The following is a 20,639-nucleotide window of genomic DNA, read 5'->3' as shown; positions in this document are numbered from 1 at the left end:
CCCAAGAGTAGGGGGGTTTCAGGGGGGCTTGCCCCCCTGACCCAATAAAAACAAGGTGGGGGGTTTCAGGGGGGCATGCCCCCCTGAATTTTACCACAATTTAATGTTTTGCAGTTGTTAGGTTTGACATCTTAGCTTGCCGCGAATCAAACGTATATAGATCTAGATGTAGGTCAGGCTCTATCAAATAAGGGGGGTGGGAACTACCGAAAAAGCGCCAAATAAGGGGGGTGGGAACTACCGAAAAAGCACCGACTCCACTGTACTAGAATCTACTAATAAGTACTGGTTCTGACTTTGAGTAAAATGCATTTATTTAATTTTGTCAACAATGACAATGGCAATGGACTTGGAAGACCAAGCCAAATCCAAAGTTCCAAAGATTGCCTCAGACTCAGACCCTGCAACAGTATTGCAAATGCCAAATGCCTAACCTTTTACTTTTACCGACGACAGATAACGATTCGTGTACGTAGATCCAAATTTAATAACAGTAACTAGATATCTAGATCTAGATTCTAGATCTACTGTCTGTTCACATGTTTTTATTGCAAATGTGGTTGTTGTTCGTTTTGTTGGGCCCTGCTCTGATCTGCTGCACTCGTTGAGCCGACGATTTTTTTTCCACCGGAGTGCACTCCCTTTGCTGGAAAATTTAAGAAAATTGTGTAGGTAGAATAGACCCTAGGGAATTCAATTGTTTGGAGACTTCAACCTAAGACTTCAAATATTTTCGCCTAAAATGTGTATTGATTTTTGTTTTTATATTAATAAAAATGTGTGCTTTTTTTTCTCACATAAAGATAATTCTAATTTGAAATGATGTGACATGACTATACTCAGATCCATGACTTATTACAGTTGTGGAAATAGTGGAGATTAAGCAACATGGCGTCGATGTTCAAGAAGCCGAAGAGGAACTTCAGAAGAAAAGGTTTAAACTTGGATTCAGACAATGAAAATGAAGCTGTGCAGGCAATGGACACTCAAGAACTACCCCCGATGCTGCCTAAAACCGAGAATGATAAAGGAAAAGACGAAAAGAAATCAAAAGGATCATCACGAAACAAGACCGTTGTAAGCTTTGAATTGGAAGGCGAGGACGAGGGTAAGTGTAGTATAGAATCTAGAATCTATATCTAGATTAGATCTAGAATCTAGTAGCCTTGTACAGACTAAAACTAAAAGTAGATTTTTATAGCAGAAGACGAAGACAGAGAAGATCATGATTTAGTTCTAGATCTAGAGTACGGTTGCCCCTTACCAGCCGCCTAACGCGCGTCTGTGGCTTGTCCCGGAAGTTTGGGATAAAAACTGACCCAGTTACCACAAATTGAACCCCATGTTGTAAAAAGATGTTGCAAAATAATCCTTGGCCTTTGGCCGATAAGAGGCAGCTGCCAGATTGGTTCTTTAGAGTTATGTTTGTACAATAAGACATAGAATTTTGAAGGACCCCAGTGTTGCCCCTTACCGGCCGATCGGTGGAGTATTTGCCTCTTACCAGCCACCTGTTTCCCCTATACCGGCCACATTATATAAATATCAATTATACACAAAAGTAACGAACTAACCTCCATCCATTGACCTCCACGTTGTTTGTCATGCACTCAGTCACCAGCACCAACATTCCTCCACAGCTGTGTTCTTATATTGAGGTAGATCTTGCTTCACAAACACACTATCTGTCACACCATTCACACCCTGCCATCCCCACTTTCAAAGCACAACATTGTAAAATGGTAATTTACACTAATTTACAGCTAAAAAAGCAGCGAACTATAAGTGGTAACAAGAAAAACTGTGAACTGGAATGTATTTGATTAAAATGCAACAAGAAAAACAACGAAGTATCTTTTTACTAAAAGACAACAACAACCAAAAAAAACGAGAGCTAACAATTTGAACAAAATAAAAATCTGCAGGCTCTCATTCTCATGGCATACACACATCACAAACAAACGTAAATTCACTCACTTCCTCCTCAGTCATACCCGCAATCAGTTCCATCTGTGCCCCTGAACAACTTCTGTGGTACCATCTGTCACACTGATCACATCCGATCCATCCATCCAAGTCCCTGTCATTCCCACATTCAAAACACAGACTCTCATCATACTCAGACCTCATGCGCTCAAGAACGTCCATGCATTCCTCATCTGAACTGTCCATGTACTCAATTGCATCACTCTGATCACTTTCTCCCTCATTCTCCACAACCTCAGTCTTCCTCTTCTTGCAGCCCTTTCCTTTCTTGTTGACAGCACTAGCCTTTCTTTTTGCCTCTCTTTCCTTGTCCTTTTTCTCTTTGTATGCCAATCTTTCCAGTCTCTTTTTCTCTTTCTCTGCATCTTTTTCTGCCTTCTTTCTCGCCCTTTCTCTCTTCCTATCTTCTACAGCTGCTTTCTTTTCCCTTTCCTCTCGTTCTTTTCCCTCCTCAAACTCCTTGTACTTTTCTCCTGAAACATATTTTGGGGGCTGAATCCTGTGTCCTGCATTTTTTGTGGAACTTTTCTGGGGCAAGGGGAGGTTGTCGAAAGTGGGAGGGGGGACAATGGCTTCATACAGGTCTAAATATTTCTTATAGACAGTGTCCTCTGGTCCTGGGGGAATGTTCCGCCATTGACGTCTCCTGATGTTGTACATGTCCGAGGCAGACCAACCAGTTGAAATAATAAAGTCAACAAGTTGGTCCACCGCCATGGCGATGTTGCTGGGCCCGGACGAAGACGACTTTGCAGGTGTGAGGTTGACATTGACAGCTGGGAAGTTGACGGGTGGCAGGTCGGCGGCCGGAAGTTCAACGGGTGGGAGGTTGACAGGTGCGAGGTCGACGGCTGGAAGGTCAACGTGTGCGAGGTCGACGGCTGAAAGGTCGACGGCTGGAAGGTCGACGGCTGGAAGGTCGATGGGTGCGAGGTCGACGGCTGGAAGGTCGACGGGTGCGAGGTCGACGGGTGCGAGGTCGACGGGTGGAAGGTCGACGGCTGGAAGGTCAAAGGGTGGAAGGTCAAAGGGTGGAAGGGCGACGGCTGGAAGGTCAACGGGTGGAAAGTCAACGGGTGGAAGGTCGACGGGTGCGAGGTCGACGGCTGGAAGGTCGACGGCTGGAAGGTCGACGGGTGCGAGGTCGACGGCTGGAAGGTCGACGGGTGCGAGGTCGACGGGTGGAAGGTCGACGGGTGCGAGGTCGACGGGTGGAAGGTCGACGGGTGGGAGGGCGACGGGTGCGAGGTCGACGGGTGGAAGGGCGACGGGTGGAAGGGCGACGGCTGGAAGGTCGACGGGTGCGAGGTCGACGGGTGGAAGGGCGACGGGTGGAAGGGCGACGGCTGGGAGGGCGACGGATGGGAGGGCGACGGCTGGGAGGGCGACGGCTGGAAGGGCGACGGCTGGGAGGGCGACGGGTGTGAGTTCAACGGAAGGGGGGTCGGTGGGTGTGAGATCGACGGAAGGGGGAGCGATGGCTGGGGGGTCAACTGCAGAGAGAGATGGTGACGAGCTAGGGGCAGCTGGATACTCCCCGTAGACCCGACTTGCATGACATTTTGAGTAGTCAGGCCTGTCAGGGTTCCACGGGGAGAGACCAGCTGCCTCGAACGCGTGAGCCATTTTCTCTGGGGTATGAGCCTTGAGCCATGCCTCCTTAAACACGATGGCAAAGGACTTTCTAGTCACAGAGCCAATGTTGGAAATCCGCTTGAAGTCCCGGACGCTCTCTCTCCAATGGTGCTTTAAAACACCATAGAAGATGAGGTCTAGCGGCTGCACCACGTGAGAAGCATGGGCCGGTAAAAGGTAATATGTAATGCGATGCTCTTTGCAGAAGGCATGGACTTCCATGTTTACATGGCTCTGGTGACCATCTGCAAAGAGCACCACAGGTCTCGGTAGGTCACGGACGGCTGGCTCAAACACATTTCTGAGCCAAGTCAGAAAGATTTGTGAGTTGACCCAGCCGTTGGGCGATAGATCAAAGTGAGCCTGGGAGAAGTCGTCCCACGGGTGGTAGGTCCACCTAGCTCCAGGGAAAATAATAAAGGGTGATAAGATCTTCCCTCCAGCGGACCCGGCACACAGAACAGTGATTTGCTGTTTGGTGTCGGATCCGATGGAGTAAGGGTGTTTTTGTTTAACGTCGGTAAGGACAACGGCGCCCTGTTGGAAAAACGGGAACCCACTTTCGTCCACGTTAAAAACATTATCAGGGGGGACCGTCGTGATGTCAATCCCCTCCCCCTCCAGAGTCGTCCTCACCTCCCTAAACCAACTTTTAATTTTCTCTTCAGATACCTTCGCCCTCTGCTCTCCTAGCACCATGGTCTTTCTTGGCCGGATGTTGGGGTGGCGGGCTAGGAAACTGTAATACCACTTGTTGCCTGGCTTGTTGTCCTTGAAGGGTGTGTCTCGCCCCTCCGAATTCAGAATCCTCTGAATGGCAAGACACACCTCTTCCTTCCCTTGCCCACAGCCGCGAGCACCACTTTCAGTTATCCACTGCACCACCTTCTCCTCCTCCTCTTCGGACAGTACGGTCCGACTTTTGGGCTGAACAGGGTAAAACCCTTTTAACTTGTCCCCCAAAGTTGCCCTAGGGACACGGAAGTGGGAGGCTGCTATCCTCTGGGACATTATCCCAGCCTGGCAGGCATTTACAGCTGCCTCCATATCTTCTTGGCGGTATTGCTTCCGCTTTTGTTTTTGCTGATCCATTTTTCTGGGACGGCTGGAAAGTGGTGGGGGGGGGGGGGGTTAGACACAGCAATTTAAAAATAGGAAGGAGAACTATACATGTAGATCTAGATCTAGAGGCATTCATTAAAGAGCATAGAACAGGAAGGATAAGGAGAACAAGACATTTTTGTAGAGGTAAAATTATTCCATTTCAATCATCTCAGTCAACAAACACGTGACACGCACAAAAAAAATTTCATATAACGATTTTCGTACATCACTACAAACGAAAAATATTATTACTAGATCCAGAACTATCCATAATAGATGAGTTAAGAATGGACTGTTAAGTTTATTGAAAGATATTTGGAGCAATTTAACATTAAAGATCTCTATAACTCATCAATGTGCTTTTATTTGACTTATTTTTAAATGGCCGGTATGGGGCAATTACAGCGAAAAAAGTTTCCCGCAACCGGCCACCCCACTCGTATGGCGGGAATTACGTTTTCAGCCATTACGTGCTAATAGACAAGCCAAGCAGACAACTAAAAATGGCTTTCTTTCACAAAAGACTGGTACTGAAGGAAATACGAATGCTGAAACCTTATTGGCTGACCCGCGTGGCCTTATTCAGAGTGATAACAAATGGCGGCTGCACTCACCTGGATATGTTTTCAGCTGCGAACAACGAAATGAATTTCTGCTTCAGCGCTCCTGTGATGGCGGACGTGTGGTAGGGTAAACAAACAATGCGCAGGTGCAACGAAACTGACCAATTAAAACCATTGTAGTCATAAAAGATCGATTTTATTGGCACGGAGTCCAGTCTGAGTTCGAATCGGCCGGAAAGTGGGGAGCGGCCGGTAAGGGGGGACCGTACTCTAGATCTATATCTAGATCTAGTTGTGGATCGACTTGGATGCAACTGGGGGGAGGAGTTCGGCAGAGGGCTGGGCGCTTTTTCGGTAGTTCCTACCCCGCAATTATTATTCGCCGGTTTTGGCCTCAAGACAAGAGTAGGAGTAGGGGCAGGGGTGTTTCAGCTTGCATCCCTGAGCAAAAAATATGGTGAGGGGGTTCAGGCAGTTCAGGGGGGCATGCCCATCGCTAAAGAGGTCATCCCATCACTAAAGAAAGCGGATTTCACGGTGTAACTTTCACCTTACTTACACTGTAAGGGTGTGAGAGACAAGTTTGTGTTATAATAAGATTCTCCTGTTGTACAGTTTTGTGTTCATTAATCATGTTGTGTACTTTTGTTTGTTTGAGCCGAATAAACACGAGAATAAAAAACAAAAGTTGACTTTGTTTTTTTTGTTTGATATTTTGGTTAACAGTGTCATGGATGTAAGGATTTAGACTTATTGTGTTTCCCGATGTTCGCGAGTCTGACTATTTTCGTTTTAATTGACATGCTAGATTTTTTTCAAAAAATGTCTAGATCACGCAAGAAGTGTGTTTTTCTAATGGGAAAATTGAAAAAAAAGAAATCCAGCATCGGTTTGAAACGGCAAAGGACAGCGAAATCGTGGTCGTAAATCGCTGGACTAAGTCCGACATTTTGACCCGATGTGAAGTGCCAAATTTACTTTCAAAAGCGAAATAAATGTCAGTTTTTATGCTCAAACTACGCGATACTCATTTCTATAGATTTTAGTGGTAATTTGCGAAAATTGAAGAAATTATTAAGTAAGTAGATTTGAGTAGCAATGCCCACCGAGCGCGTTTTGTTCTGCCGATTTTTGGCCCTTGCTGCGGGGGTGTTTCGTGGGACGAACTAACGCAAAGGTTGTTGTCTTCAACTCGCTCTCACGCCACTTCTCGTGAATGGATATGAATGAAACTTAGTAGCCAATCAGAAAAGAGGTCAATCTCGTAGTACGCAGTTTGACAACTTTGTATCCATCCAAGAAGCAGTTGAAAACGTTTGTGAAAGTGGTTGATGTGGTGCGCTTTGAGGATTTTCGGAGCTGTGATTTGTCAAACTGACTGATACGTTGTACACCATTTTTCTTTATTCCCTTTAAATTTCATGCTTCTGTGTTCAGCGGTTTTGGCGTAATCTTTAAAAATGTGGGAGTAACTAAGGGAAAAGCGGCATTGCCATTTGCGCGTGCTGGGTGAACGACCGGCGGCTGGGAAATTTCCACTGAGTGACGTCATCAGCCCTCGGGTGCCTCGGGCGCTACAAACGAGGCCCCGCTTATGTGAACCGGAAAGGGGGGGAAGGATACTTGAAAACTAAACGGGGGCCTTGATAACTTGCATTTTTGTTGCATTTTAGTCACAATACAATAGATGTAGTCATTTTTATTTGCTTGATTGCATGACAGAAGAATAGAAACAGAAAAGCAAACATCTTGAGAAGTGATATATGGCATTGTGTTTTCGTTATGAAAGCCTATTCCCCCCTCTTGGGAAAGCACACTCTTGGACTCGTCCTGTGCGCTCTGTTTGGAAAAGTGAGGTGTTAAGATTGTTATTAAAGAGTATGGTACTTATTTAGTCCAGTCTGGGAAGATAATCCCGTTTATACATTGATATCGTTCACGCGTGCGTGCGTGAGTGCGCCGGCGTGCATGTGTGTGTGTGTGGGCGTGAGAGAGAGAGAGAGAGAGAGAGGAGGGGGGGTGTAAATTTGTTACATTTATTGTAAAGTTGTAGACTACACATGCGAAATATTCCCATGACTTGTAAACTATATTATCTGAACGCATCTTAATCTAACACACAATAGGACACTGTCCAACAATGGATATACACACAGAGACGATCTTATTTTCTATTACAAAGTATGCATTCTTTTACTAGTAGAGAACTGGATTAATTAGACTAATAAATCCAGCTCTCTACTTACATTTTTGTGACAAATTGATCCAGAGCATTGCTAGGCAAGGAGGAACCTTTTATGTTGCCAAGTTTCATTCAAATATCTGGGAGAAAATACTTTGGGAGAAGATGATAATCTTTGTAAATCTGTAAAGAACACCACTTTTTAATTACCTGTTAATGTCTTTACAACTCAAAAAGTATGATAGATATATTAAAAATCTAACAGCATGACTAGATTCTGCATTAAAAACTGTACTAGACTGCCAAGTTTCATTTACATATACTCCAAGAAATAGGCGAGCTATGACAAATATTGTCTCAAAACGCACCGAAAACCGCCACATTTTTACCTATACACGTCTTCATAACTCAAAAAGTAAGATAGCTATGAAAAATCTGAAAGCAGGACTAGATTCTGCACGAAAAATGTTACTGGGTTGCCAAGTTTCATTTAAATACTCCGAGAAATGAGCGAGTTATGACGAATATTGTCTCAAAACTCACCAAAGAACGTCCCATATTTTGGGTTTTTAAAATTATATTAAAAGTGTACCAAAAATTAATTGATTAAAAAATTCGCAACTTTTGTGTTTATTGATGGATTTCAAAAATTCAAAAAGTTCCATGCTCAGATACAGCTACAAAATGCACCTATTTGAAAACATTTTCTGACAAAAAAAGGTTTTTCGTGGTCATTGCTAATTTAAAAGTCGTTTGTGATGCCCCCCTCCTGCTGAGTCTCTGATATCTTATGGTCGACTAGGCATTTCTCTGAGATTTACGGAAAATCACGAGGGGACTCTCCGCGAAGCCGAGGCTAAAAACTACTTCCGCTTGGCGCCATTCTTTCATTCTTTAGCGTCCTTTTCGATGAGGTGGATGTTTTGTCTTCCAAGTTTTTTCTTTTTAAGTCTCTTACGCCCGAAGCACACCAACGTTGGAATTCATTACAAATCCAACCCAATTACACGCGTTTATTTGTAGCAATGCCAATTGGGCTTTCCCTCGCTGCGAAAATTGCTCCCCGTTTGCAGGGGAATTTTTGGACCAGGTCATAGCGTAGGTGACTAAATTTCTCAAACTCAATCTGCTTTATTTCTGGACCAATGTGAATGAAATACGGCAACCAATCAGAAAATAGGGCAAACTAATGATATGTGGATGTTGAAGGTCGTACACATAAATTAACCTATACTTATGGTGTCGGGAACACTTTTGTATCGGGTGTACGGAAAAATATAAGGAGCTTAAATTTAAGCACCGAGATGGTAATTGATCTATCTAAGCTCTATAGTGTGCTCAAATTTGAACGTTATGTGTCGAGTAGTTGTTTAGACCCGATCATAAATGTATGACGACCCCCCTATCCAAAGTGGCTTCGCACGGAGACCGGCCATTTCCCCCCACTCTCGCAGCAAATATATGTGACCTACAAATCCCTGCATGACGATTTTGAGCTCATTCATTGGTCACTTGAAATAGGGAAATGGCTGGCGCGCGCTCCTGTTGTTTTATTCTCTGTTCTCCTGTAACATCGCAATGGGGGTGTTCCGAGGGGAGCTTATCTCGTCTCGGGGTGTTCGCGTCTCAACGGGGAAAAAGAATGTTTAATTGTACGGCATGCTAGATTAAATTAACTTATCTTTTAAGGTTGGCTTGGTCTAATTTCATCAAAGAAAGCTTTGCCATTATTTAGTCTCACTGCCAACATATTCTTAAAGTTCCCATGTTATGATAAGATGCAATAAATAGAATGGACTCATCCCGACACCCTTTTTTCGCAAAATCGTAATATGTACACCAAAATTTTAATTATAACAAAATTACAAAATGGGTAGCAAATCTGAAGGCAGAAATGATTTCTCCACCCAAAAACACCACGGGTAGCCAAGTTTCTCTCGAACACTCCAATTAATTACCGAGATATCTTCAATTATCTTACAGAATCTGCTACTGCGTGGTCCACTTTTTAGGAGTATTTTCCTATATGTGGGTCATCCATATTTTGCCGACCTTTACAACCCCATAACTTTTTTATTTATGAACCGATTCTCAAAATTCAAGAAGCATGATTCTTAGAGTTGAACATTCTTTCTTAGGTACCAAGTAAAAAAGGGCTAAAGCAAAAAATCAAATTTTCATTGGTCTTCTTCGATGGCTATGAATTCTGTAAGCTGTCCAGATGGGCGCTGATGATGATTTCAGGCTGTTTCGATGTTGGGAGACATTAAATTTTCAACTGATTTCTTTTTTTCTTTTTTTTGGTTCTTTTCTTTTTTAAAAATTGATTTTTATTTTTTCAGTGTTCATTTATTGTGTACATAATGATTTTTGTGGCCAGTGAATTGGATAAAATGGATTATTAATATTATACCACATTTGGTGATATATTCATGGATTGTTTCTGTCTCTCTAAATAACATTGAAAAATTCCTCTTTAAAAGACCTGTGATATATGGTACATATCCCTTTGAAAAAGTTCCAAATCCTGGAAAAAATTGGGAAAGTGGGAAAACTGTGGGGCCTCGCCGTGATATCCGCCACAAACATATTTTTACAAAATACTGTACCAAATGTTTTTTGTATACCCGCTTAAAATATGCCCTCTTTTGTGTTTTGTCAATCGGCCGGCCCTCTGCAGAGCTCCTTCCGTTAGTTCCCAACAGGGTTCTTATTGAATAATTGGAAGGTCTTCCATAACGAGAGACCACCCCAACAAACACAATAAAGAAGAGACCTAACCCTAACCCAAACCATAAGGTCCCGAATCTTTTCCCTATCCCTAACCGTACCCCAAGCCCTACTCCTATTCCTACCCCTACTCCTACTCTTAGGCCTCTATTCTACTCTGTCTCATAATGGTCGCTCGTTACGGAAGTCCTCCCAAATAAGTTTTAGTGAAGGAATGGGCATTTTCTGGTTTTGGTCCCAAGAGTCGGCCTACTAGATATCGATACTGACACAAGCCTAGTTACTCGGTATCGATGTTTTATCCTAAGAGAGCAAGAGATGGGCTGCTATTTTTCAGTAGAAAATGAGCAGTAATATGGAACGTATTTTTCAGTAGAAAATGAGCAGTAATATGGAACGTATTTTTCAGTAGAAAATGAGCAGTAATATTGAACGTATTTTTCAGTACAAAATGAGCAGTATTATTGAACGTATTTTTCAGTACAAAATGAGCAGTAATATTGAATGTATTTTTCAGTACAAAATGAGCAGTAATATTGAACGTATTTTTCAGTACAAAATGAGCAGTATTATTGAACGTATTTTTCAGTACAAAATGAGCAGTAATATTGAATGTATTTTTCAGTACAAAATGAGCAGTAATATTGAACGTATTTTTCAGTAGGGTCTTTTTGAGGAGGCCTTGCCCCTCTGACCTTCTAAAAGCTGGGGGGTTTTCCTGAAGCAAGCCCCCTTGAAGTCCCCCACTGTTGTGGCTAGTGCACATAGATACATGTAAACACGCTGGGTCCACCAAAGTGACATCTGGCCTTTAATTAGCCCAGGTTTGAGAATGATAGGCTATCATCTCTTGCTGGCTGAGCGTCAAGTGTCATATAAGCATGCGCGTGGAAAAGTAATGGTTTAGAACAACAAGTAATCGTTGGTAAAGCCAAAACCCACGCTCCATGGTTATCGTTGGGGTATTCTTTTACGTTCCCTCCCATTTCATTTTTATCTAGGGCCTACTACTATCATGTGTCCTTATTCTACTACATTGATGCGCTGAACACGAATATAGACTTCATTTCTGTCGCAAATTAACAGTTGATTTGTTTACAATTGAACTTTATCAAACTTGACGATGTGTATGCACAGTTTTGCAGAATTTTCTCGACCAGCAGAAGTTAATCTATTTTGATTTATTGCAGAAGAGACTGAAGTTTTCAAAGTCAAGAAATCCAGCCACAGCAGACGGATTGCCAAACAGATGAAGAAGGAACGCCGGGACAAGGGAAAAGACCCCTTAAATAATGGCAATGGTAATGGTAAAGAGAAAGAAGGAGCCAGTGACAGCGATGATGGAGAGGCACAGGGCAAGCGGGATCATGCTTACCGGAAACAGAGAAAGAATGAAGAAGACGAAGCAAGGGCTGAGGATAAGCTTCGGGTAAGGACAGCACATTTTCTCGCCATTTTCACCCCCACCCCCCAAAGGTCACTGGCGCATGTCCACCTATGTGTTGGCACAACTGATTCTGTAATTAAAGTCATTATAATTGAGCCACTTTTTGGGATCTGTTCCTTCACATTAAAAAAATATAAAGACCTTTTTTCGACATCACACTGAAGGTTCTTACTTTAAATTCAGAAGCAAAAAGAGTGCCAGGACTTGTGTGCATGTCATTGTTAGCAATTATTTTTCCATTGTCTCAACTTCCTATCAACCCCTGACTGTGGCACTAGGCTACAGTGATGTCTAGTGGGTTGTACAGAGGGTGGGTCTGGCCGTGACCAAACATGAGATCGCTCAGATTAGAAAGGAAGCATAATTACTTAAAAGACAGTGAAACATGTGTATGAAAAGGCAGTTTGAAAATACAAATATATTCCAAAGTATTACAATTTGTAAGTGGCAGGACCAGGTTTGGAACTGGGAAAATGGACTCATATATGTGTTTATATATATGTACATGATTTGTGTCTTTTGGTTTTTCTGTTGAGCAAATTTGCTACATGGAAGAACAAAGTTTAGATTCCAATTTAAAACTACCTTAACTCACTGATACAATACAAAGGAGCTTGCTTCCCTTTTTGTCTGATCTCCCCACTCAGAACACAGGTGCACACAGTTCAGTTAGCCTCAAAACTCCCCACTCAGAACACAGGTGCTCACAGTACAGTTAGCCTCAAAACTCTCCACTCAGAACACAGATGCTCACAGTACAGTTAGCCTCAAAACTCCCCACTCAGAACACAGGTGCTCACAGTACAGTTAGCCTCAAAACTCTCCACTCAGAACACAGATGCTCACGGTACAGTTAGCCTCAAAACTCCCCACTCAGAACACAGGTGCTCACAGTACAGTTAGCACGCTCAGAACTTCATCCAAGTGGAAGCCTTACACTTACGGGGGCTCTCGTGGCCTACAGGTTAAGGTGTTTGCCTCTCATTCAAAGGTTCTTTTTCAAAGGTTGAGAATATGTAATGTTTGAATATACAGTTGTTGCAGTGTTTTGAGTTCTGTTGTGATCTTTTCAGAAACTGAGGGAGGAGTTTCGCACTTTGAATGGAGAAGATGCTGAGGAGGCAGAGGACAGTGATGATGGGGACGGTCAAAAGACCTTCAAGGCCATGTTGGCAAGTAAGTTACGAAAGGCATAGGTGCCGACAAGTGCTTAAAAATTGCATTTGGTACACTTTTGAGGTTGTGAAAACAAGTGAGTTTTTGTGTTTTCAAATACATTTGTTTTCTAGTGTTGCTCCTCACAGACTCTCTGATGCTGGGGAAATATTATGAACTTTCAAAAGCAGATTTGCCAACAATGGTGAAAATGAAATCCAAAAATCAATTTGAGTGTGTCAGTTTATAGTTCGAGATGTTTACAAAACATTTGTCACATTCTTGCTGCGGGTCTCTTTTGAATAGCTGGAATCTGCTGAGTGCAGAAAGGAGTGCATGGCACAGGTTGAGAGAGGACTTACTTGGCCAATGACCACCGTTTGGAACAGCCATGTTTTTACACAGTCTGTTTAATTGGCCTTGAAAAGTTGGCAACTGGGAAACCGTTCACATGCTAAAATGTGTGTTTATTGTTTGTCTTTTGATCAATTTTTAAGCTTTATAAATTGATTATTTTTTTTTTAGAGGAAGGTATCAGTTTAATATATCACATTTTATAAGCCTTAATTTACAATCCATTTTTTGTTTCCATGAAAGATTTTTCTATACATTTTATGTATTCCTTTTTCATTTCTTGCATTTTGAAACTGAAAATTGTTTTTTCCAACAGGAGGTGAAATACCAGACGCGAAAACAATTCATTTTATTCGCAAGCAGCGACAAATGGCAAGAGAAACTGACAACTTTATACCTATCAATGAACCCGAAGAAAAGTCTAGCAAATCTTCCACTGCTAGGCTTGTCAGGTAATGATTGTCTTGTTTCCTTGTTTATCAGAACAGAAACAGTAATGTCTGACTCTATTAGAACAGATACAGTAACGTCTGACACAGATACAGTAACGTCTGTTCTGACACAGATACAGTAACGTCTGACACAGATACAGTAATGTCTGACACAGATACAGTAACGTCTGACACAGATACAGTAACGTCTGGTCTGACACAGATACAGTAACGTCTGACACAGATTCAGTAACGTCTGACACAGATACAGTAACGTCTGACACAGATTCAGTAACGTCTGACACAGATACAGTAACGTCTGATTGTGTCATGGCTTATTGAGGATAACTGATCTTGCACAAAGACCTAGTGCCTGCTGAAACTGAACGTGCCTTTTTGAACTCCTTAAACCCTGAGCTTTTTCCACCATTTCGCGGAGTTTTTTCTGCAGTCACATAAACCTGGCGCACTATGTCTCATTACAACCCCAAAAGCTTGCCTCCAACTTCTAAATGGCGGAAACAAAGGCTTAGTCATTACTAAAAAACTTGTTTCAGGAATAATTCTGAAAAACAAGCAAAAAGTAGCAATAGATCAAAGGAGACAGTTGTCACTAGTATCAGACACGCCCAGCGTCTGATGGGAAACAGGGTCATTACCACCGGACACGCCCAGCGTCCAATGGGGTTTAAAGAGTTATTGTGTGTGAGCCGAGTGGAAGGATGTGTGGAGGGATGAGTTACGTGTGTGAGCCGAGTGGAAGGATGTGTGGAGGGATGAGTGGTGTATGTGAGCCGAGTAGAAGGATGTGTGGAGGGATGAGTGGTGTGTGTGAGCCAGTAGAAGGATGTGTGGAGGGATGAGTGGTGTGTGTGAGCCGAGTAGAAGGATGTGTGGAGGGATGAGTGGTGTGTGTGAGCTGAGTAGAAGGATGTGTGGAGGGATGAGTGGTGTGTGTGAGCCGAGTAGAAGGATGTGTGGAGGGATGAGTTACGTATGTGAGCAGAGTGGAGGGATGAGTGGCGTGCAAGATCTGTTTTTGAGTTGGCATTTATATCCCCCCCCCCCCTCCCTGCAGTAAGTATCAGGCGGAGACAACAGAAACCTTGCTAACGAAATGTTGAGTTTTTGTTCTCAGGCCCAAAGTTCGCCTCAGTTGCATTTGTTTGTGAGTTATAGTGTTTATCTTTTTCTGACTTGAAGTTCTCTGGTGTGTCCAATGTCCTGGACTGTAGCTTCCTCCCATGTAAGTGTGGGTATGTCTGTGAGTTATAGTGTTTATCTTTTTCTGAGTTGAAGTTCTCTGGTGTGTCCAATGTCCTGGACTGTAGCTTCCTCCCATGTAAGTGTGGGTATGTCTGTGAGTTATAGTGTTTATCTTTTTCTGACTTGAAGTTCTCTGGTGTGTCCAATGTCCTGGACTGTAGCTTCCTCCCATGTAAGTGTGGGTATGTCTGTGAGTTATAGTGTTTATCTTTTTCTGACTTGAAGTTCTCTGGTGTGTCCAATGTCGTGGACTGTAGCTTCCTCCCATGTAAGTGTGGGTATGTCTGTCAGTGTTCCTGGCCCACCACCAGCCTTGGTTGTCACCGTGATTGACCTTCCGACCTGCTCTCAGGGATAGGCACTCTAGTACCTCTGTTAGTATCCGGTATACTGGACTACAGAGCAATTTTCACCCTGGTTCAAATCCCTGACTGGTTGTTCTCATATTGTTGAGTTTCCAAGGCTCTCAACCCATTTGTTTGGTCCTGTCGGAGATGGACTTTAAATTCGAGGGGTCCCACCTCTTAAATAACCTGCAAGTGTTGAAACGGGCAGTAAACCCATACATGTGCTGTTTTATCCCCAGGGACGATGACAACGACAAAAGTGAAGATGAAGAGGACCAACGAGTTGACTTCTCTGTGAACAACGCTGCACGAGAAAGACAACAGCTCCGGGATAATTTTCTGGCAGCAGAACAAGGTACAGTGAAAATTGTCCATGGCAGCCACCAGTATGGAAGATGTGCTTGTCTTAGACATGGGTATGGCAAGTGAAGGAACGTTAGTGGATGGCTGACTTCAAGTCACATGGCTCTGTGGAAAATAAAAACAAGAGATAAAAAACTAGGGTCCCCCACAGTGGGAGACTGATGCAAGTGTGCGCTCCTGACACTGTGCCAGATTTACTGGCTGCAGAACAAGGTACAGTTGAAATTGTCAAGGAGAAAAGTGGTTGTCTTATACAGGTGGTCAAGGAGAAAAGTGGTTGTCTTATACAGGTGGTCAAGGAGAAAAATGGTTTGTCATGCACAGTGTCATGATATGGAGAAAAAAAACATGGAGGGAATGAGAATTGGTCATTTGTTGGAGGGAATGAGAATTGGTCATTTGTTGGAGATAATGAGAATTGGTCATTTGTTGGAGGGAATGAGAATTGGTCATTTGTTGGAGTGATTGTCGTAGACAAGTGGTTGTTTGTACCAGCACGGTCGGCTGTGCTTGAGACATGGTACCTGTACTCTTCTGTCATTGAGCACGGTCGGCTGTACTTGAGACATGGTACCTGTACTCTTCTGTCATTGAGCTATAGAACCGTGAACATAATACAGTAAAACCCTGTTGTTCATGCAAACTTCAGGGTCTGAAAATTCCTTCCAGTCAAGCAGATATTGTGTTAAGGGAAGTTCCAGTGCATACAATAGAGGGGGGGGGGGGGACCTGGAGATTTTAATTCTTTTCGTGGTAACGAAAAATCTGTCATATCAAACGTCTTTCCGTGGGTGGTTGGCGGGTGCTCTGGTGTGGTTGCTCCTTCTTTCCTATCAAACAACTATCGTCTTTATCTCTCCTCCTTCTTTATGTCTGTTACTCTCTTGTAACACCTCTAAACTTCAGCACTAATAAGAGCTTACTGTGCTGCAAATGCCGTAAAACTCTTAGTAAAACGACAACTAACGCTGTCTCTCCCCCTTGTCTTTGTATCTTATGCTCCTGGAACACCCCCAAGCTTTTAGGACCTACTTCTGTTGTGTGGAAGTGCTGTAAAACTCTGTATCTTATGCTCCTGGAACACCCCCAAGCCTTTAGGACCTACTTCTGTTGTGTGGAAGTGCTGTGAAACTCTGTATCTTATGCTCCTGGAACACCCCCAAGCTTTTAGGACCTACTTCTGTTGTGTGGAAGTGCTGTAAAACTCTGACTGAAACGAAAGCTCTTCCTGTTGCCTATGTTCCCATGTTACTAAGAGAAATGTGTTCTGTGATTTTCCATGGATCAGGGAGTGATGAAGACAGCGATCAAGAAAGAGAGTGGGAGAACCAACAGATCAGGAAAGCAGTTAGTCTTCAGGTGGGTGTGAAATATGCAGAATGCCAATTTGCTGATTTGACGGATAAATAAGAATTTCTGAAACGATGTGGATTTTGCCTGACTTGAATAAGGTGTATTATACTATATGATCCTTTAATTATCCGAAATGATCCTTACATTTTGATCTGTGAAATTCATCTGTTGTGTCTTATCTATTGTGCCTGGTGTGGTTTGCTCTTTCTTTCCTTTCAAACACCTATCATCCTCATCTCTCCTCCTTCTTTCCTTTCAAACACCTATCATTCTCATCTCTCCTCCTTCTTTCCTTTCAAACACCTATCATTCTCATCTCTCCTCCTTCTTTCCTTTCAAACACCTATCATCCTCATCTCTCCTCCTTCTTTCCTTTCAAACACCTATCGTCCTCATCTCTCCTCCTTCTTTTTTGTGTTTGTTACTCTCTTGTAACACCTCTAATCTTCGGCACTTAAGCGTCTTATTGTCTTGCAAGTGCCGTTATAAAGTTTTACTTAAACAAAAGTACTGTACCATTCTTATGGTGAACTGTTTACTGTCCTCAGATTCTGTACAAGGAACAATCTTATAATCACCTGTTTACTGTCCTCAGATTTTGTAGAAGTGACAATCTTATAATCACCTGTTTACTGTCCTCAGATTCTGTAGAAGTAACAATCTTATAATCACCTGTTTACTGTCCTCAGATTTTGTAGAAGTAACAATCTTATAATCACCTGTTTACTGTCCTCAGATTCTGTAGAAGGAACAATCTTATAATCACCTGTTTACTGTCCTCAGATTCTGTAAAAGTGACAATCTGATAATCACCTGTTTACTGTCCTCAATCACCTGTTTACTGTCCTCAGATTCCTGGTGTAGAGCTGCTCCCAAGCACAACCGTCAGTGACAACAACAGCAACGTGTCATTCTACTCTTCGACCCAGACAACCGCAGCAGCGGGGGCTGAACTGCCTGCTTCCTCGTCAGACGAACTAAAGCCCTTCTCAGCTCTCTCAAAATTTCAAAATGCATCGGAAATTACCATAGAGTCTGTTAGAAAACGTTTGCAAGAACGGTAAGGCTGTTGCTGTCCTGTCTTCAATGTCGTCGGGACCCTGATGGTTGTCTAGGTTTAGTGACAGATCCAACATCCAACTATTGTTTACCTCCCAGGTGTATGTAGAGAATAAACTATTGTCTTACCTCCCAGGTTTATGTAGAGAATAAACTATTGTCTTACCTCCCAGGTTTATGTAGAGAATAAACTATTGTCTTACCTCCCAGGTGTATGTAGAGAATAAACTATTGTCTTACCTCCCAGGTTTATGTAGAGAATAAACTATTGTCTTACCTCCCAGGTTTATGTAGAGAATAAACTATTGTCTTACCTCCCAGGTTTAGGTAGGGAATAAACTATTGTCTTACCTCCCAGGTTTATGTAGAGAATAAACTATTGTCTTACCTCCCAGGTGTATGTAGAGAATAAACTATTGTCTTACCTCCCAGGTTTATGTAGAGAATAAACTATTGTCTTACCTCCCAGGTTTATGTAGGGAATAAACTATTGTCTTACCTCCCAGGTTTATGTAGAGAATAAACTATTGTCTTACCTCCCAGGTTTAGGTAGGGAATCAACTTGCTTGCCTTCTCACCTTATCCCACTGCTGTACTGCAAGTAGCTGTCTCGGGGTTTCCCTGGCTGTGTCTAAGCTTCTCTCTGACTGTTGAGTTGAAACGTAAACTACAGTACAAAGTGCCCTATCTGTACAATACAAAGTGCCCTATCTGTAGTGGGAAACGGTTTCTGTCCCTCTTTCTTGACTCTCGTCAAGTTGAGACTTTGGCCAAAATCGTTTTTCTACTTTGATTCCGAGGTTGACAACTTTTAAAAAATGTGTTTTGAATCATCAGTGTTTAATGTTCTCAATGTGCTGAAAATGTCCTAGTGTTTGGTGCATTATTGGGGAGGTACAGGTGTAGTGCTGATGTAGCCTATCTTGGTCCTGGTGGGTGAGGACCACGCTGGTGCACTTTGTGAGTGCTGAGCTCATCTATATAGGACATTACCGAGGGGAGACAATTATCTTGTCTATTTGAGAGTCCAATGTGGCAATGTACACAGCTTTTAGGTGGTTGCCAGGCGATTTGTTGTTTGCTCCTTTGTTTCCTCCCAGCAGCTATCGTCTATATCTCTCCTCCCAGCAGCTATCCTCTATATCTCTCCTCCCAGCAGCTATCCTCTATATCTCTCCTCCCAGCAGCTATCCTCTATATCTCTCCTCCCAGCAGCTATCCTCTATATCTCTCCTCCCAGCAGCTATCGTCTATATCTCTCCTCCAAGCAGCTATCGTCTATATTTCTCCTCCCAGCAGCTATCCTCTATATCTCTCCTCCCAGCAGCTATCGTCTATATCTCTCCTCCCAGCAGCTATCGTCTATATCTCTCCTCCCAGCAGCTATCGTCTATATCTCTCCTCCCAGCAGCTATCGTCTATATCTCTCCTCCCAGCAGCTATCCTCTATATCTCTCCTCCCAGCAGCTATCCTCTATATCTCTCCAAGCAGCTATCCTCTATATCTCTCCTCCCAGCAACTATCGTCTATATCTCTCCTCCCAGCAGCTATCGTCTATATCTCTCCTCCCAGCAGCTATCCTCTATATCTCTCCTCCAAGCAGCTATCCTCTATATCTCTCCAAGCAGCTATCGTCTATATCTCTCCTCCAAGCAGCTATCCTCTATATCCCTCCTCCCAGCAGCTATCGTCTATATCCCTCCTCCCAGCAGCTATCCTCTATATCTCTCCTCCAAGCAGCTATCGTCTATATCTTTCCTCCCAGCAGCTATCCTCTATATCTCTCCTCCCATAAGCTATCGTCTATATCTCTCCTCCCAGCAGCTATCCTCTATATCTCTCCTCCAAGCAGCTATCCTCTATATCTCTCCAAGCAGCTATCGTCTATATCTCTCCTCCAAGCAGCTATCCTCTATATCCCTCCTCCCAGCAGCTATCGTCTATATCCCTCCTCCCAGCAGCTATCCTCTATATCTCTCCTCCAAGCAGCTATCGTCTATATCTTTCCTCCCAGCAGCTATCCTCTATATCTCTCCTCCCATAAGCTATCGTCTATATCTCTCCTCCCAGCAGCTATCGTCTATATCTCTCCTCCCAGCAGCTATCCTCTATATCTCTCCTCCCAGCAGCTATCCTCTATATCTCTCCTCCCAGCAGCTATCGTCTATATCTCTCCTCCAAGCAGCTATCCTCTATATCTCTCCTCCCAGCAGCTATCCTCTATATCTCTCCTCCCAGCAGCTATCCTCTATATCTCTCCTCCCAGCAGCTATCGTCTATATCTCTCCTCCCAGCAGCTATCCTCTATATCTCTCCTCCAAGCAGCTATCCTCTATATCTCTCCAAGCAGCTATCGTCTATATCTCTCCTCCCAGCAGCTATCCTCTATATCTCTCCTCCAAGCAGCTATCCTCTATATCTCTCCTCCCAGCAGCTATCATCTATATCTCTCCTCCTCTTCTGTATATATGTTACTCTGGTAGACATACATCTAATCTACGGCACCTGTATGCTGCAAGTCTCAAGTGCTAAAAAACTCTTTCTAAAAGTAAACTACAAAGCTTAGTTCCCATCAATCAGTCACGCTCAGCTCTTGACCAGATCCAGAGTCCATCTCCTCAGAATTTTATGGGAAATGTTATTAGCAATCTCTCTTAACAGAA

The 20,639-nt window shown here is 43.2% G+C and overlaps 2 protein-coding genes across 2 annotated transcripts in view; one reads left to right on the top strand and one right to left on the bottom strand.

Moving 5' to 3' along the window:
• LOC101859293 (HIV Tat-specific factor 1 homolog) overlaps positions 1-630 on the bottom strand; it is a gene marked incomplete at its 3' end in the record, with an annotated part of 19,662 nt that extends 19,032 nt beyond the window's left edge. Inside the window, 1 exon segment of the mRNA XM_035973411.1 lies at positions 540-630.
• Positions 631-703: 73 nt separating this feature from the next.
• LOC101858230 (PAX3- and PAX7-binding protein 1) overlaps positions 704-20,639 on the top strand; it is a 44,212-nt gene continuing 24,276 nt past the window's right edge. Inside the window, exons 1-7 of the mRNA XM_005112201.3 lie at positions 704-1,108; positions 11,391-11,629; positions 12,721-12,823; positions 13,473-13,608; positions 15,440-15,555; positions 16,852-16,922; positions 17,768-17,976. Of these exons, the coding sequence (XP_005112258.1) occupies positions 889-1,108; positions 11,391-11,629; positions 12,721-12,823; positions 13,473-13,608; positions 15,440-15,555; positions 16,852-16,922; positions 17,768-17,976 (1,094 nt within the window). The 5' untranslated portion in view covers positions 704-888. The remainder of the gene's footprint in view (positions 1,109-11,390; positions 11,630-12,720; positions 12,824-13,472; positions 13,609-15,439; positions 15,556-16,851; positions 16,923-17,767; positions 17,977-20,639) is intronic.

Source organism: Aplysia californica, unplaced genomic scaffold (assembly GCF_000002075.1).
Source record: "Aplysia californica isolate F4 #8 unplaced genomic scaffold, AplCal3.0 scaffold01207, whole genome shotgun sequence".
NCBI classification, from domain to species: Eukaryota; Metazoa; Mollusca; class Gastropoda; order Aplysiida; family Aplysiidae; genus Aplysia; species Aplysia californica.
Note: the sequence above shows the minus strand (reverse complement) of the source record. Positions and strands in the feature narration are given on the sequence as shown.